This window comes from Polypterus senegalus, chromosome 4, assembly GCF_016835505.1.
Source record: "Polypterus senegalus isolate Bchr_013 chromosome 4, ASM1683550v1, whole genome shotgun sequence".
In the NCBI taxonomy this organism is placed as follows: Eukaryota; Metazoa; Chordata; class Cladistia; order Polypteriformes; family Polypteridae; genus Polypterus; species Polypterus senegalus.
This window is the reverse complement of record NC_053157.1, coordinates 25019847-25038546: the sequence shown is the minus strand read 5'-3', so window position 1 is coordinate 25038546 and position 18700 is coordinate 25019847. Positions and strand designations below refer to the sequence as shown.

At 41.2% G+C, this 18700-nt stretch overlaps 1 protein-coding gene across 5 annotated transcripts in view; it reads left to right on the top strand.

Annotated features, from left to right (window-relative positions):
- plpp1a (phospholipid phosphatase 1a) overlaps positions 1 to 18700 on the top strand; it is a 186578-nt gene that overhangs the window by 147880 nt on the left and 19998 nt on the right. For all 5 annotated transcript variants that reach the window (XM_039750355.1, XM_039750356.1, XM_039750354.1 and 2 more), the window contains exon 4: positions 11671 to 11728. In XM_039750355.1, the coding sequence (XP_039606289.1) occupies positions 11671 to 11728 (58 nt within the window). The remainder of the gene's footprint in view (positions 1 to 11670; positions 11729 to 18700) is intronic.

Sequence of the window (18700 nt, the reverse complement as noted above, 5' to 3'; positions counted from 1 at the left end):
ACATTTTTTAATTAGGGGTTTTCAATGTGCCACTGCATTCAGTGGGGTGCCTGCCACATTGCTGGGACTGTTGTCTCTGCTTTGTGTTGGTCATTTCCTAATCTTCATCAGTGTCTCCCTAGAGATGTAAGTTGGCTTTGGCTCCTTCCCTTTTGGAGAGTTTATCCAAATCCTGTTTCTCTTTGCTTTTCCTTGAATTTATATTGTTAACGTGTTAAAAAGAACAGCTCGCTGTTTTAGATATTGGCGTAGTTTTCTGTTTTCAAGGCTGGCAGTGAAGTGGAAACAAATGGCACCGTTGGAAACCACATGGCATTTTTTTAGCTTTTTAACTAGAACTTTATTTTTGTCTGGAAGAAGTGCCGTTGCCTCAATGGTAGAATTTTAAATTGCAGCGGCTCCATTATCCCTGCAAACATTTCACACAAAGAATAATTGTGGGCTAATGAAAAAATTTAAGGTGTCTCGAAAAAGATTTTGTACTGTAAATGCCAACTAATTAATTACCCATTGTTTTTTGTACGAGGAGACAAATAGGACTTGGTGAAACAACTTGTCTGAAATGCATGGAAGAGGAAGGAGGATACGCATTATCTTTGGAGGCTCTCAAAGGGATAGAGAAGATTGAACAGGAAAAGCAATGCTACAGCAATTCAGTAGGCGTGATTCTGGAGAAAGACAGAGGAAAAGTGCCAAGAAGGGACCTGGTTTTCCAGGTGAAGAAAAGTAATCTTATACAACAGAGAAAAACTGAGGGGTCCCACCTTACCAGATAGATCTGTTTGCTTTCCTTTTCTTGACGTGGATAGTCTCGCTGAGGCAAAGTGTAATATATAAGCCCAGAGACACCCAGAAGTCAATTTGGCATAAAACTGGGTGGGAATAATTAGACGGCTCACTGAGTATCACAATTCAAAGCCAATCCAACGCCTCATGAAGGCGGCACTCAAAGTCGGGGTGGAGATTTTGAACCGCAAAGAGCACTTGGTGGTCTAGTTAACTTGATGTGACAGAGAGCAAGCTTCTGATTATGAAGAATTACCTACAGTCAAACGTCTCTCTATTATAAAAGAAAATCTTGGGACGAGACTATTGCCAAGAGATTGTTTCAAGTTGGTAGAGGGGCTCCTGTCCTCCTCTGAGCCATTTCTGGTTAACAGCCCACACCCACGGTCCTTTCACCTCTCATTCATGTGAATGCTTTTGTCAGCCATAGTTCTTGCGTTCTCAGCTGTTATAACTGTTTACGTTTTCCTCACTTTAAGTTCCCAATAAAAGAAGACATATTATGTCCAAATCTTACTGAAGAATTTTATCCTGAAGGATTATCAACAGAAGAAATGAGTACACGGCCAATCCTAGAAAAGAGAAACAATGAATTCAAATGAATTAACGCAAACAGCAGCGTTAAATGCGTATCAGTAGACTATGCTGAAACAGTTGGTGGTGATGGTGCGGAAGATGAAAACTCTCTTTGCTAGAAGGAAAGTTAGCTCTGTCAATTAGTTTGATTGCTAACCTTTCATGTGGTACCTTATCTGAGAATCAAGATCAGCCCCTCTGATTGTATGCTTTTGTTGCTTTCTTGTAGAAGTTCAGCATAAAAATGAATCGCGACCTTCCTCGTCAGAACCCATGTTGCGTATTTGCTAACACTCTTGTTCTAGTCCTGTGCTGCTCAGTCTTTTACTTAGTAATTGATTCTTTTAATTTGAAGCTTACTCGCCTCTAGTTACTTGGATTAGCTCGATCTTCCTTTTTATTTACTGGGATAATACAGTATTTGCTAACCTCCAGTCTTTAAGAATGTATCCAGTGTCTGGAGATTTTTGAATTTTGCATGTGTACTCCTCACTAAGAGATTGAAGATAAAGCTTATCTGGTCCTAGTGATTTGTTAGATTTCATCTTATTTAATCCATGCTGCACTTCTCCCTCTACCAGTTCCAAGTCATTGAGTACCTACTTAGCAGTTCCTCGTTTCTTTTAGGAGCTTATTAAATTTATTTTCCTGTCTTAGCAATACTCATTGTGAAAGGTGCTTCATAAAAAGCAATTTACCTCCAACCTTCAGGGAGCATCATGCCTTTGATAACAGATGTATTTTTTTAACCACAGCTTTTCTGGGAAATTTCTGAGTGAGCAAACTGCCAAACCATAGCTGTAAAGTTGAAACGCCTTTTTTTTTATTTTTAAATGAAGTGTAAATTTTCAGTCTTAATCTCTTGATAAGAACTGAGTCGCCGGCATGACATGCACTGTTTAGACTTGCATTCTGGAATTTCCATGAATCTGACAACTCCAAACTGGACCCGTATGAGTCAGTGTGGCCTGCACGTGCCCTGTAATGGTATAACTGCCAGTCTAGGGTTAGGTTCTGGTTTGTAGCCAGTACTGCCAGAAGAGACAAACATTCCCAGCAACTCCAAACTGGATACACAGGATAGAAAATGAACAGAATAGTTTGCATGTATTTTCTGCCATTTTTTCTTATGTTTTTTGCCTCAGTTGCCGTTCTCATTTTGTAAGGCATTTTTGACAGCACTTGAAAGAACACATACAGTGCCCTCCATAATGTTTGGGACAAAGGCCCAGTTGTCCTTGATTTGCCCCTCTGCTTCACAGTTTAAAATTACAAGTCAAGCAGTTCAGCCATGATTAAAGTGCACACTGCAGACTTCACATTGTGGACAGTTGCATATGTTTCAGTCACAACACTTTATCTTCATGGTCCCCCCATTTCAGGACCCCATAATGTTTGTGATTCCTCAGGTGTGTGCTCATTGCTTCTTAAGATACCTCAGCCTGCTTCTACCCTTTGGAGTCTGTAGTTGCCGTTGTTCAACATGAGGACAAGAGCTGTGCCAATGAAAGTCAAAGAAGCCATTTTGAGAGTGAAAAACAAAAATAAAAACGTTAGAGACATCGGTAATCCCTTAGGATTATCTAACTCAACTGTCTGGAGTACCATTAAGAAGAAAGAACACACTGGTGAGCTCAATAATCACAAAGGGACTGGTGGGCCAAGGAAGACCTCCACTGGTGATAAATGAAAAATCCTCACCTCGATGAAGTAAAAGCCCCAAACGCCTGTCCGACAGATCAGACACAGTCTTCAGGTGGCAGATGTGGATGTGTCAGAGGACTTCATGAACAGAAATGAGGAGGCCACCCTGCAAGATACAAACTACTAGTTAGCCACAAAAACAGGACGGCCAGATTGCAGTTCACAAGAAAGGATTTCAAAGATCTTGCAGAACTATGGAAAAAGGTCATGTGGACAGATGAGACAAAGATGAACCTGCATCAGAGTGATGGCAAGAGCAAAGTGTGGAGATGAGAAGAAACTGCCCAAGATCCAAAGCAGGCCACCTTATCTTGGGCATGTATGGCTGCCACAGGTTAACTTCATTGATGATGGAACCGTTGATGGCAGTGGCACAATGAATTCTGAGGTGTATCGAAACATCGGATCTGTTCAAGTCTCAATAAATACCTCCAGTCTCCGTGAACGGTGCTTCATCCTACAACAAGGAAGTTAATGGTCACTGACATACTGTTAAGGGAGTTTTTCAAAGCCAAAAGATGGAAAATTCTTGAATCACCAAGCCAGTCACCCAATTTAAATCCAACTGAGCAGGCCTTCCATATGCCAAAGAGAAAACTTAAGTGGCGAAGCCCCCCAAAACAAGCAGGAGCTGAAGATGGCTGCATTAGAGTTCTGGCAGAGCATGACCACTGAAAATCCTAAGCACGACGTGATGTCTGTGAATCAAGCAGTCACTGCATGCAGGGATGTGTGACAGAGTCCTAAATATGACGGCCATTTTTGTATCCCAAACATTATGGTGCCCTGAAATGGGGGGACCCTGTACAAAAAGTGTTGCCAGTTCTACATGTATGGAAATACCAAAGTAAAGTAAAGTCTGCACTTCAATCCCAATGTCTGAATGGTTTGATTTGTAATTTTAAACTGTTGTGCAGAGGGGGAAGTTAAGAAAAAAACTTGTCTTTGTCCCATTCATTCTGAAGGATATTTTTAAGTTATCCATTTGTTTGCTGACTCAACTTGGTGGTGTTAAGTGGACCAGAGCTTCTCCAGTAAGAAAGCAAACCCAGACAAGTCTTCATTCAGTGCTCACACATACAGGACGGCCATGTTAATAGGGTTTTGAGGCCTTGTGTTGTACCTTTAATTGATTAAAAAAAGTCAAAATGGACAAAAGGAGACCAACCAGGTGTACAAATTGTGAAGCAACGACGCTAAGGACCGTGCTGCCCTACAACAAACCAGATCTTCTCTGGCCTGTTGGCTCTGCTGGAGATGTTTGTTATTCAAATACATTACTTAAACCATGTCCTTCGGTCAGGCCACTGCTGGGTCTCAAGGGTGGGCTTCTTCTGGCATACGAGTGTGCCTTGAAGCAACGTGCAGTTCTTGAACTAATTTGACACGGATGATCTTTATTTGTGGTTTGATTGTACTTCTCTTTTCAAACAGCAGGGAAAAGTACTGCCAGAAAATGTGCAGACATGTGGAGAAGGTTTATATGTTACACAAATTGATAAATTTAATAAAAAAATGGCATATGTTCATTACAAAATGAGTCTTAAAATAGGACACCAAATGTGTTTGGAATTAAAAACGAATGCAAAGAGTCAGCCTCATCTACGCCACATTTTTCATTTCATTTTCTAACACTCTTTCCAGGCAGATGACAACCAACCCTGAATAAAACTCTTGATAATTGGAATTGTTTTATCTTTTCATACTGTGGTGGTTTGTGTGGTGCACAGTCTCAGACTCCGGGTAATGGGAGAATTGTGGTGGAACGACTGGTCAAAAAAACAAAAAGAATTCTGGTTTATTCCAGAGGTGCCAACACCTTTTTTACAGTAAAGTCCTGCAGTTCAACGCAAGGACATTAACAAAAGTAAGAAAAATAATTGCATGATTTCAAAGCACAAAGTCATGAGAAAAATCCAACAAAAAGATAGACAAATAGCCTTGTTTTCCTCCTTCCTCTTCCACAGACAATTGACGAAGGACAAACAGAAAAATAGTCAAAAACAAAAAGTCTGGACAAAGGCAATAATGAAAAATGAGCACCCACAACCACAGAGCACTTCCACCCAAAAATCAATACACATCCGAAGTAAACTGTCCTCAATAATATATACAGGGCCGGCTCCACCATTAAGGCGCAGATCATAAGGGGTGTCACAGCCGTACGGGTTACTCACCGAACAGTCGCACTAATCAGCTTGGCCTAGGGCGCAAAATAACCGCGCACTGCCACTGCATGTGCGCAGACTTTGGACTCTTCTCTCTGCTCCACCAGCTCCGCCATAAAGAAGCATATGTGAGTCTGAAGACTGGTCAAAAGTTGCCTCTTTGGCCAGGGCTGTCATGTCCTTAAAGCATTTATTTATATAGAGAATTTGCCCCAAAAAATAGCCTAATACCTGAGGTAGACAAAATGACCCAGCAGAATGTGGGGAGGCAGTGTCAAAGCGCGAGGGTTAGGGTGGTACATAGCATCAAAACTGGGCCGAAGGGATGTTTAAAAGCAGTAGAATGGGTGCAAATCATCGCACAATGGAGGCTGGTTGGGGCCTTGTGGGCAGTTCACAATGAAGTGCAAATAGCAGTGGAAGGGTTGACAGATGGATAAAAAGAAATGTTTCCACAATTCAAAAGTCAGAGGCCTGTTATCAGTCTGTGCCTTAACCCCACCTCGCTATCACACTTCACACACATTCTTCTTTTTATTTTAATTTATTTTTTAGTATAAATAATCAATGAGCCGATGCCACTTCTGCACTCGCCTAACCCCAGGCTCTCACGTTTTTTTCCCCCAGTCCGATCAATGGCACAGATTCCTTTCCAGCTTTCCGCTCGGCCCCCATATTTCATTCCCAATCCGTGTTTTGCTTTGAGCAACTTTGATCAAAGCCTTCATATTCCGGCCCAAAGCCTTTGGATTAGCATTCCTGCATGAAAGCGGATTTTGGGATGCCAAGGACAGTTTGGATGTGCATAAGTAACACTTATCTTTTTGTATGCACATTCTTCTAAACATTTATAGTGTTCTTTATTTTTATTGGTTTATCATTGTCGCCTTATCAAATTTAGGAATATTCATAACTTAAAGATAACTTGGACTGAGAGCAGTTGGCATTTAGACTTAAAGGTCACCACTCTGTGTATATTGCATTTGTAAAGTGAGCTGACCTTGGAAGTGCAAATATTCCTAACAAGAAAATAACAAATGGAATTAAACTAAATCCCCTAAGTGTTTAAATAAAGGGAGATGTGCTTTTTATTTTAAAACAGCTGGTTTTGAGTCCCCCTAATAAAGTTAACACCACTTTCAACTTAATTTGCCTTATGTCACAAGTGCAATGAAATTGTTGCTCTGAATTTTCAGTCAATAAAAGTTAAAAGAGAATACCATAATTAAGAAATGGCCACACCAGAAGGCATGCGACCTGTTAAAATGAAAGAACGAGCCCCCTGGATAAACACTGATGTGGATGAGATCCTCTAGTCCCCAAGCCCCCCTCTGCCTGTTCCATGTATTTACTTTTGGCTTGTTTATCACCCATCTGCATGGTTGTGTGCAGCCCTTTATAAATAACTGCACTTTATTTTCCTATTAATACGTTTTGCATCACTAAGCAGAAACATCTGTCAATGCGATTCATTTCAAATGATATTCAGAAGAGCTCCATAGTTGTCTGGTTTGAATTTAGCTGGTCGAGAGCTGCAGTACATGACTACTCTGCGGGATAGAGTTGTGCCCCATCTAGAGACAAAGTGGCTGAAGGCCTGGCATCTGAGGATTTGACCAGAAGCCCTTCATGATAACAGAGTTAAAGGTAACGGCCATTTTTAAAAAGTGAAACTGTCCAGATGCTCCAGCCTAGGGCCTGTAGGTATCGAGTTGTTGTTTCTTTCTGTCAAGCGGATAAAAAAAGCTCGTTAATTAGCGAAAAGGAAATGGCCACCGTGACGGATCAGCTGCAGCTTGTGCATTTGGTTAGTATAAAAAAAACAAGTACGATTGCAGTAGGATATAAATCAGAGTCTCTACTTCTCAGACATCTCCTGTATATATTTATTTATATTTCTGACCCAAAACTTGTTTATGGTTTGAAAAACCTTACTTTTAATCTGGCACAGGGTAGTAAAGGCGAGGGGCTACCACAAGACAGTAATCTGTAGGCTACAAGTCCTCCTTAGAGCCATAAATCTTAATAAAGCAGGTTTGAAAAGGAATGAATGGCTAGGTTTGGCTGGATGCTCATACAATAAGCTTCCTGTTTCAAACCAGTTCAATCACAAAATGGGATCTGCTGGACATTTTATAAAATAACTAGTTAACTGTTCTAAACTATTTACAACAGTCATTCCCAATTTCAGTCCTGGTGGTCCAGCGTAACTGCAACAACTGTATTTAATTTTCCCCTATTTTCTTTTTAAAGGAATACTCCACCTAAAAATGATAGATTTGTTATATGTTGCTCATCCCATATAATTTGGACTGATGATCAAGGAAACATATTTTATATAATATATATATATATATATTTATATAATAATATACATTATTTCCACTTGGGATTAATAAAGTATCTATCTATCTATCTTATCTATCTATCTATCTATCTATCTATCTATCTATCTATCTATCTATCTATCTTATCTATCTAGCATTTTTAATCTCAAGTTCTCATGCAAAACAGAGGTAAGTTATAGATTTAACTGGCATCTATGGTAGCAAATGATGGACAACAGCAAACAATATTAAAAGTGGCCATGGAAAAAAACTCACATGACTCGCGAAGCATACTCCACATGGCAAGTCCAACCAATCATATGCCCAAAAACATGTACTTTTATTACCACTGTTTTATCTACTGTATAATAAAACACCAAGTGCGATGAGTTGAGAATCTCCACCAGTTGTCATTGGGAATGTGTACTTCCCTGTGGATGATCACCGCTGAACGTTGTCCCGTGTTTTGGTCCCACTCGGATGATCTTCGCCGATCATTGTAGTTATCCCCTTGGACTATTACTACTGTTTGTCATGCAGGGAGTGGGTTTGGACCATGAAAATGGTGACCCATCACAATGCTTTCTGTAAACTATTCATGTCCCTTTCTCATTCAGTACTATTGTAATTCAAGACTCCATGCGACACATCCTCAGACATCATGAGACCCAAATGAGCAACACTGGTCTAGCCCCAAAATGAGAGACCCTTTAGACCGAAGTGTACAGCTGAAGCAGTATACCCCAGAGTGTTAAGCGATTTTGTCAGAGGACTGTGCCCAGGATGTGTGCAAATTACAGGTGTGCCAGTGTCCCATGTGGAGAGCTTACCCTTACATCTAGAAACTTCGATGTGCTGATATGTGGAACCAAATGGGCCGAGGATGTAGATTTTTGAGACAGAGCCCAATACTAAAACATCAGCTCGGCCACAAAAATCTACTATAAGGGCTCCACCAGTTCATACAATAATGGGGGGGCTTTCATCTCTTGTTTCAAGAACTATATTGCACATACCCAGGCTAACAAAAAGCACATGGACGCAGGCAACCTTTGGCCTCTCAGGAGAGGCGAGGACTGGCAGGCATGCAGTGGCGAGGGGTATGCGTCAAAACTGTGTGGATTTATTGAAAGCACATGATCTGTGTTGTCCTTTATCGGGTATTCTAGAGGATAAAGTCCTAAATGTGCTGTTCTGGTGTGAAAATATGATCTTTGGAAACTGTTTGATAAACATAGTGAGGTACTGTGATTTTTGACATTAACATCGTCTTCATCCGTTATGTCAATTTCAGTCTTTCCGGGAATAACTGGATGAAAAGCAGACACCAGCCCCACAGTGGGGGTGCCACTCCATTGCTTACAGAAGAGAAGACCTACACAGACAATGGGGGGACACCACACAGGCAGGGACTAGGCAGGATCTGCAGCCAAATTAAATTACCATACTGTATATAATCGTGGATAAGTTCTCCTGAGGATAAGTCGGAACTTGATTTTGCTGTATATTTTCTGGTATTTTATAATGTCGGTTGTATAAGTCGAATGCGCTATTGGTCCATGAGATTATGATATGCTAACACGCACCTGAGAGAGTAACGACAGAGCACAAGGCCTTTTGTCTCTATGAGGGTGCAGCAATGCGCCGTATCAGCGTGTGCTCCTAACTTCTCTCTCTCTATTGTGCCTACGTGACCACACGGTAAGACCTGAACTATTCCGAAGTGATGTTTACACTGATTTGTGTTTTTTCTAACTCACACCCTCATACACCTTTATTGTAAGAGCATCCCTTATCTACAATGGAGCATTCGATCAGAAGAAAATATGAAGCTGGTTTTAAGTTAAAAGTCGTTGAAGTAGCGACAGAAATTGGTAACCGCGCTGTAGTTACAAAATTTGATGCGTCTGAGAAACTGATGAGAGATTGGAGGAGGCAAGAAGATGTAAAAAAAAATAAATAAATAAGCGTTGCATTTTTGAACAGGTATATAAGTCGGGATCTGATTTTATAATCGATTTTTCGGGTTTCAAGACCCAACTTATATGCGAGTATATATGGTAATTGTCACACATTAACTACAATGTTTAATGAAATGCTTACTTTACAGAGGCTCATGAAATAAAATATGTAAATAAATATAAAAACGAACAATAACCCCCCAAAGTCAGAGTGGTGGCTCTGTGGCTAAGGATCTGCACTGGTATCTGGAATCTGGTTCAAATCCCCATTATTGCCAGAAGGCATCCTAGTCCATTGGGCCCTTGAGCAAAGTCCTTAACCCGAAAATTGCTCAAGTGATGCTGCACTCTGACTCCCAAAGGTCATCAAAAAGACAATTTCCCATCAGGGATTAACAAAGTATATCAAATCAAAAAAAACACACACACACATAAGAACTTGAATAAGAGAGCAGCTGCTGTCAATGACAGGCTTGTAGACGGGAGAACGGCGGGGTCACATCTGCTCAATTCTACTGCAGCTTTACATTTAAAGGCATTGACGTTCAAATAGTGCAACTCCATAAATCCAATATGCTACCTGAAGTTTATTCATTTCATTGTCTTCTGGTTAAGTCAACAGCATTCTAGGGTCAGAATGATTCAGTCATTAGAATATTAGTACAGAGTGAATCTTTTCTGTTAAGTTGAGCCTCAGAAGTCGGATGTCGGAGCTGGGAATGACGTCATATCTTAGGAAATTGCTTTCCAGTGAAGTGTTTGAAAAAGCAAAATGGTTGCGTCCAGGAAAATGTTCTTTATGCTTGCTCCATCGGAATAAACATCACATGTGGCATTTTGTGTATCTAAACACTGCAGCAACATGTCCACAGATATAAGTTGGAGAGTACTGTGCATGCGGCTGATTTAATTAGACACAAACAGACACAAGTGCTAATAAACAGTATTTTACTACAGCTGTCACTAAAGTTTACAGTGTTTGTCACCATTTTGGATTGATGTCATGACCTGAAGTCGGACAAACTCGGACTTGACAGACCAGCACTGATTTTCCAAGCTGGAAATCCGACTTGTAGGGATGTTCCAGTTGAAAATTCTGGCTTGGAACTTGTAAATTCTGACCCAAGTAAATATTAAGCAGTTTAATTAATGCTTAAACATTAAACATTCCCGCACAAGAAAACATGAATCAGGATGATGAAACTTCTCTCCCTTGGCAGTAACTTGGATGAATTCAATCCGCTGTTTCAATGACTAGATGGCACATTTTAGTTTTAACCATAATTGCTCACCTTTTCACCATTGGCCATTCACTCATTTCTAGTGCCCCTCCTGCCTTTTCCTCTCCATCTGATCGTATCAGTTGAAAATCATCCAACGTTAAACTAGCGTCTGAAATGAGAAGTTTAAGCTGGTTCTCTGCAATGAACAAATGCCACAATACCTGAACTTGTCGTGGCTCATCATGATCTTTTAAAGTTCATCCAACTTATTTAAAAGCGATCGGACCATCCATGTTTATAAAGACAGGCCAGTTCTTACTTTTATCCTTGCTACGTATTCATTCCATCTTCGGATGATCTGCTCTTGCGGTGATCACAGTGCTACCTTCAGGATACCTGCTACTTTACGCTGTCAGAGTCTCTTGCAGTCTCCATTGTTATAGATGTGGGTAGCCATCAAATTCTTCTGATCCTCTTCTCTCACCCTTTGACAACTTCCAGGTTCCCAGCTCATCCAAGGAGCCAGTTAATCCAGGCTGGCCACACGGGCCTGCATCTACGATGAAAGCAACACGCCTTCAATTTTAAAAATGATTTAAGATTAATAGTAACAAGCCAGAGGTCAAATCTTAATCTTATTATAAATAATTAAATAAAGTTGTTAAAAATCCTTAAACAAAAAGAGAAAAAGAAAGTTATTCCTTGATTCTCAGAAAAGAAGAGAGCACCCTTGTAAAAGCCAGACCCAGTCCCTTATAGCTGTGCCACCCTCACACTAAGATCTGATATGGCAAAATACCCGTGGCAATGCAAATTGGTGCTACAGAGACCCTCATAGGGCAGGCAACACAAGAATTACCAAAGACTTGACTGTGCTGGTGTGGACCCCTTGTAACTTTGTTCTTTCTCTGTTTGTGTTTTTCAGGCTGTCCTTCTACTCCGGACACTCCTCATTCTCAATGTACTGCATGCTGTTTTTAGCAGTGAGTATTACCGCCATCTCCTTTATGTGTTCTGTATGAAATGTCCACATGATGCAGCAAATGAAGACCCTTCGTTAAGTTTTTTTTTTTTTTTTAACTCTTGCTTGTTCAGGAATTAAAAATAACATATTAGGTTTAACTGCATGTATGGTAGAAACATGAAAACTTTCTACATCAAAGCAGCCTGGTGCAGAAGAGCAAAATTACAACCACCAGTTTAATGGCCGTTCTCAGGTTTGGGCATCTGTGGGGTGAGACCCACTCCATTCATGTCACTCCTCGTCACCTCCATCTTCTTTATTGTAATTCACAGTAATTCTCTCCCCTTGTCCTTTAGATCCACATGGCTTGTCACCTCCCATCAATCTCTTCTTCCTTAAGAGGCACTCATCTCCTTAAGCCGGTTATTTTCATGCCAGTGCTCTCCTAATCTGCTCTTGATATTTTTTCATTGTCCACATCACATTCCTGTACATCATAAAACATCATGCATAGTTAGTGTAGATATTTCCCTATATGATGGTGTCATGGCTGGATCTATCTGGGGCCCTGGTCCCTGAGGTGTCTTTGCATATGTGAGAAAAAAGAAATGCCAACATTGTTGTGTTTCAGTAGCACCTCATGCTCTTCCTAGCACACTCAACACTCACTGTGGGATCTTTGTAACAATCTGAATATTTCAGCACACTCGATGTTCGAAGAGCTGCATGCTTGAATCTCCGCGGGGGTCCCAAACCCCTAGTAATCACGCACTCAGACCTTTAAAGGAGACCCCCTCTCTGCTCATATCATATATGTGTGATGTTCATAGAGGATATGCTTGTGCCTGAAGGGGTGGCAAGGTGAGGTGGGCCTTTCTTGAGTTTTGACACCCTGGGGGCCTGTAGGGGTCCTAATCTGGGTCACATCACACAATTGCTATCATAGACATATATAGTTAGATGCTGCATTCACTGTGTTGCCCAGTCGACACGATACGTCAGCGTGTCTACCATATTGTGAGGTAGACGTGATGATGAAAAAACAATAACGTTCCTCCGAAACCCCCTCTTAAACGGCGATACAATGGGAAACAAATAGTTTTTTTTTTTTACCTCCTCTTTGCTCGATCAGCTGCTGGCTTGCAGCTGCTGCTGTGCTATGTGATCTGCATCTCGCATGGCGCTTCGAACATTTAAAAGCCTGTACAGCAGCTATCCTACTCTTTGTTTTTTATTTCCGGCCCCAGGAGTGGTTAAACCTCTTGGCACAAAGACTCGTCACACGGGACGTGCATTCTTGATATTTTTTAGTTTATAATTTAAAAACAGAATAAGAATCTAAAAATCTAACAACATCATATTAAAGTTTGATAAATTCTAAAAAGAATGATACCAAACATATATTATGTAGGTTTTAAAATAAGCCTGATTTAAAGCTTATATATATACTGTATATATATATATATATATATATATATATATATATATATATATATATATATATATATATATATATATATATATAAAAACATACAACCAATACGCATTCCCCAGTCCCTTTTGGCTTTGGATCCAACTGGGCTTGTATTTCGCTGTTATATCCCGCGCACTGGTAAAATGTACCACTGTCACGCTTACCCTCTACAGTATAAAGGGGCGTTCTCACCAGCTTGGAGACCAGACTCATCCTGGATACTGATGTCGTCCTCACCTGGACGTAATGGCACGAACGTTCCTCAATAGACGACGCAAACTTCACAAATAAAAGGCAGCTCCCCTGGTCAGCCAGCAGTCGTTTTTGTGTGCGGCCGAACCAATCTAAATAGGGAGCTTTTTGTGCCTTATGGATCGCTCCCTTTCTAATCCTCTTTCCCAGCTCCAACTCCCCTACTTTTCATTTTGAAGTTGGTCCATCCTCTTACAACACCCACCAGTGCATTTATACGAGGACCCTCAGGCTGGTTTGGTCCCCTGTTCCCGTTAAAGGGATACAGTGATCCCTCGCTATATCGCGCTTTGACATTCGCGGCTTCACTCCATCGCGGATTTTAAATGTAAGCATATCTAAATATATATCACAGATTTTTCGCTGGTTCGCCGATGTCTGTGGACAGTGGGTCTTTTAATTTATGGTACTTACTTCCTCAGTTGCTTTGACCAGTTGATTTCATACAAGGGACGCTTTTGGCAAATGGCTGAGAAGCTACCCAATCAGAGCACGTATTACGTATTAAATAAAACTCCTCAATGATATACGATATGCTTCCCGTGTGGCGCTTCACATACTTGAAAGTCCAAACAGCACGTATTGATCTTTGATTGTTTGCTTTTCTCTGTCTCTCTCACTGTCTCTGACATTCTCTGCTCCTGACCGAGGGGTTGTGAGCAGACAGTAAAACAGTAAAACTAGTGGAATAAAGAGAAGACGGGTAACAGAATAATTCAAAATGATTTGCTATCTCTTGCTCTAAGTGGACTTTCAGCACCCTTCCTCTGCATTTGCGTCTGTTTGAACGTCTCCTAACTAGCACTCCCTTTCTCAAGTGCGTTCCCATGAAGCCCGCTTCTCAGACCCTGTCATTATCTTTAAGGCACCTTTCTGGACTCCTGTCTGGTTTTAGTGTTCCCATCTTTGAAGGCGACTCTGTCAGTACGCTGTCCGGTGTGCTCTGTTAATGCCCGCTCCTCAGAATCTCATTATTTTTGAGGTGCCATTCTCGACTCCTGTCCGGTTTGATACTTTCTGTCTTTAAACTTCCCTCCTATGCCTTTACTCCTCATCATGTGTGTCACACTCGCACCTCCTCTGTCAAATGCATCGCCAATGCCAAACTGACCAATCAGATTGCTCGGAGAGGCTGGACACACACACACTGGTCGTATATCAATGAAAGGTTAGTGCTTCTGATATCTTAGCTTCTGTTCAAGAATCAAACATCTGCCATTCTCAGATGGTCAATATCAAGATTAGTCATGGAAGACCTGGGGTCCGCTTAAATTCCAGGCCTGACTAACACACCATTATCTAGTGGCATTCTTAACCTTGAAAATTTTAAAAATGTTGCTAGTTTAAAATTTTTCAATTTTCCAAAGCATAATTTTATGAGCTCAACATATTTAAATCTATTGCATGTTTTAACTTACTGGAAAACATTTGAATGTTGAAAGCGAATGTCAGAATTAGGTTTGTGGGTGGTCAGAGGTTTTCGTCGGTGGTGGGACGGTGCGACACTTTGAGTGTTTTGGTTCCTTGATGATTACTGTGGCTGTAAGTGAATCCCATGCGTGTCAGTCTGACTTTACAGCTGATCCAGACACTGGCATACGGTTTTGTGTTTAAGCAGGGCTGTAATTCTAGATGTTAAACACATGTGCTCCCAGTTTTCATTAAGCCTGATTATGTTAAAACACCGCAGCCATACTTTAGACCAACAACAACAGCAATTTAGTTCTTGTATTGCCCAGAATCACACAAGGAATGCCTCGATGCCATTTCCCAGGCCCTGTTTTTTGAGAGCCCCCCCAACTTTGTCTCCCTAAAAAGACAAGGGGAGTAAAAAAAAAAACAAAAAGACCAGCGTTAATTTAGGGCTTTGGAGCCCTGTACAAAAAAAAGTGTGATTCCCTATGAAAATGTAAAAGAATAAAAGGAAATAACAAAATAGTTATGGGAAAATATCCATCCATCCATTATCTAACCTGCTATAGCGCAACTACAGGGTCACGGGGGTCTGCTGGAGCCAATCCCAGCTAACACAGGGCACAAGGCAGGAACCAATCCCGGGCAGGGTGCCAACCCACCGCAGGACACACACCAAGCACACACTAGGCCAAATTAGAATTGCTAATCCACCTAACCTGCGCCACCGTGCTGCCCATGGGAAAATATGTTCAAGAAAATTTTTATAACATGCATATACAGCAGGGGTGAGCTGTGTTGGTCCTGGTGGGCCGCAGTGGCTGCAACCCAATTGTTTAATCATCTATTACCTATGAAGCACTTATTGCTCAAGTGACATTTTTTCTGCTTCATTTTAGTGGTCTCTCTTGTTAAGATTTTGAACCCTGAATTGCTTATTTTAGTTCTGAACAGCTCTATTCATTGTGTTAAGTGCTCTTTATTAGCAATAAGCTGCAAAAGACAAAGGGGCCAGAAGTTCTCCATCTTGTTTGTATTCATCATTCACTATTTGGTTTAATTAAGAACTCGGGAGGAAACTGAAGAGAAAGTGAAGAACTGAAAATTACTCCACTGTTTTAGGCTTCAGATCACTTGGATGACACGAATCATTAGAAAGGAAAAAAAACTGATTTAAGAATGAACTGACATGGCGGAGTGAAATGAAATAAGATCTGTTATTGGGGAGGATTGGCTTCTAGTTAAGTGCTGGGTTAGAAGAAACACCTGCAGCCACTGCGGCCCTCCAGGACTGACGCTGATCACCCCGATGTACAGTAAATCTTTATAGAAAAAGATGCAATAATAAAAAGTGCTTCATTATTTTCAGCATGATAAATATAATTGAGAAGGATGTGCTGGCACTGTGTGACACGGGTCTGGTAAAGATGGCCTTAATTAACGTAGGTGACATATTTAGCCTACTGTAGTGACAATCAAAAATCTACTTTGACAAAAGAATGAAGCAGCAAACTGCAGTAGGGTCCTAAATGCTTACCCATTTAAAAGTCTACAATTTTAATAATAATAATAATAAAACAGTAATGTTTTACATTTCTATGGCACTTTTTGCTTTTTAGTGAGTGGGGAGCCACCACTAATGTGCCGCATCCACCAGGATGATGTGACGGCAGCCATTTTGCAGCAGTGCACTCGCCACACATTAGCTATTAGGTAGTGAAGTGTTGAGAGAGAGACAGCCAATTAGACACTGGGGATGACTAGGGGGCCAGAATGACCAGGGCATGGTGGGTAATCCAGCTGATGCTAGCAATCCAGATGCTAAGCATTATGACTGAGGGCTCGTGGAGCTCCAGTAAGTTTTTTGCTGAAGCCCTGCTGCTCCACGGTGCACACTTTTAAGAAAATTTAGTACGGTTTTAGTGGCGTTCACTCGGGGTGCTGTAATTACCGCTGACATTCATCTTTGACTCAAGTAACGGGTTTTGATCTCAGGCAGGTAATAATGTCTGAGGAGTATCACCTATCACCCTAGATCAGATGTCATCCATTAACTGAGCTCTTGTAATCCAATGCCAGAGTCTTCAGTGGCAAAGACTGTTCTCAAACCTGACATTATTGAGTCCAATAAGTATCCACAAAGTGTCACAGACGTCAGTCCATCCCAGGGCCCATTTAACAAGACACTCCTAGGCCTGCTTAATTCATTTCATGGACGGTTTGATTGCTGGAGCCTCTCCCTGCACTGCACCTAAAATGCAGGTCTTTAGATTGTGAGAAGATGAGCCTGGTACAGCAGATTCAGAAAGTGCTGAGACCCCCGGCACGTTCCACACACTTTATTGTGTTGCACATTTCATTTTAAACGGATACTTTGGCCGCTGACTCTCAATAACCTACAATGACAAAGTGAAAACATCGTAATACAAGACAAGAACCAAGGCAACGTCAGTGTGTCAGGGCACCTCCTGGCAAACCCTGCATAATTAAATAAATAATGAACAAAGAAAATGCACGTCAAACACAATTTGAGTCTTCCTCAGACTGGAGTCCCCTCAAGTGACTAACTAAGATGGCGGCTCCTCCAGTTATGACGTGTATGGGCAGGAAGAGGCGGGACCCCGGAAGTGACATTGGAGGAGGAGAGCCGTCAGTCTGCCCTGCTGCAGAATGAGGAAAAGAGAGGCTACTGTCACACAGCGCCAACCCCTGGACTGGCGGAGAATTACCACACACAAAGCCCTTAAACTGTCTCCCATACACGCGCATGTGACAGGTTTGCATATTTATTAAAAAATCAACTCTGTCATATTGAATAACCTTTCGGCACAACTGGCAGATTTCTTGAGAAAGCAGCTTCATTTTTCCTCCAGGAGCTTTCAGCCCAAGTGAACAAAACATCCAGTTTCACTGGTGCCAATGCAATTAAAAAGGTTTCTCTAATAACCAATTAATCTTAAGCAATTAAGAACCTTTAGGACACTGGCATCTGAAAATGGTAGCTTGCAGTCAGCTGTTGGTCCTCCGCCTGGACCCTCGCTGTGTGGTGTGGGCTCAGTCGGGACGCACACCCACACTAATACACTGGCGTGCAAATCCATTCAGTCTCCTTCAAAATCGTCAGGACAAAAGATTTGTACGCATTTATCCATTCAGTATTTTTAATGTGAACTCTTCTGCTGTATCAACATTTCCAAAATCAAAATAAACCATTTTCTGTAGCTCTTTAACGCAAAAGTTAGTGTTTGCATAAGTATTTAAATCTCTGTGCTTTGGAAGCTCTAGGTTTATACATATGATAATTTAATCACAAAAGACATAATGGGGACAGCCATTTGACCATGATTAAGTACTTCTTGTGAGTCCTTTATGTATGTCTGGGTATAAGAAGCCCCCTTTTGTAAGGGCCATAGTCTTTGTTGGGCAATCTCTGCAAAAATGAAGACAAAGGAACATTCTGCTGATGTGAGAATCAAAGTCATTGAAATGCACAAGACAGGAAATGACAATAAAAAAAAATATTGAAGAGTTTGAATGTCTCGTTAAGCATTGTTGGATCCATATAAGAAAGTGGAAAGTTCGTCACAGAACCCAGAGCCTTACTAGAACAGGCCATCCCTCAAAGCTAAACATCAGAGCAAGAGTTTGACTGAAGAGAGAGGTGACTAAAAATCCAACTGTCACACTCAGAAGTCTGAAATGCTGTTTGGCTGAAATTAGAGTGTTGGTGTTTGGGCCAACAATTCCAAGAGCTCTCCATAAAGCAGGCAGGGTAGCAAGAATGAAGTCATTCCTTCAAAAGGTCCACATAAAGGCACATTTGGCATTTGCTACAGAGAAAGAGAAAGACCC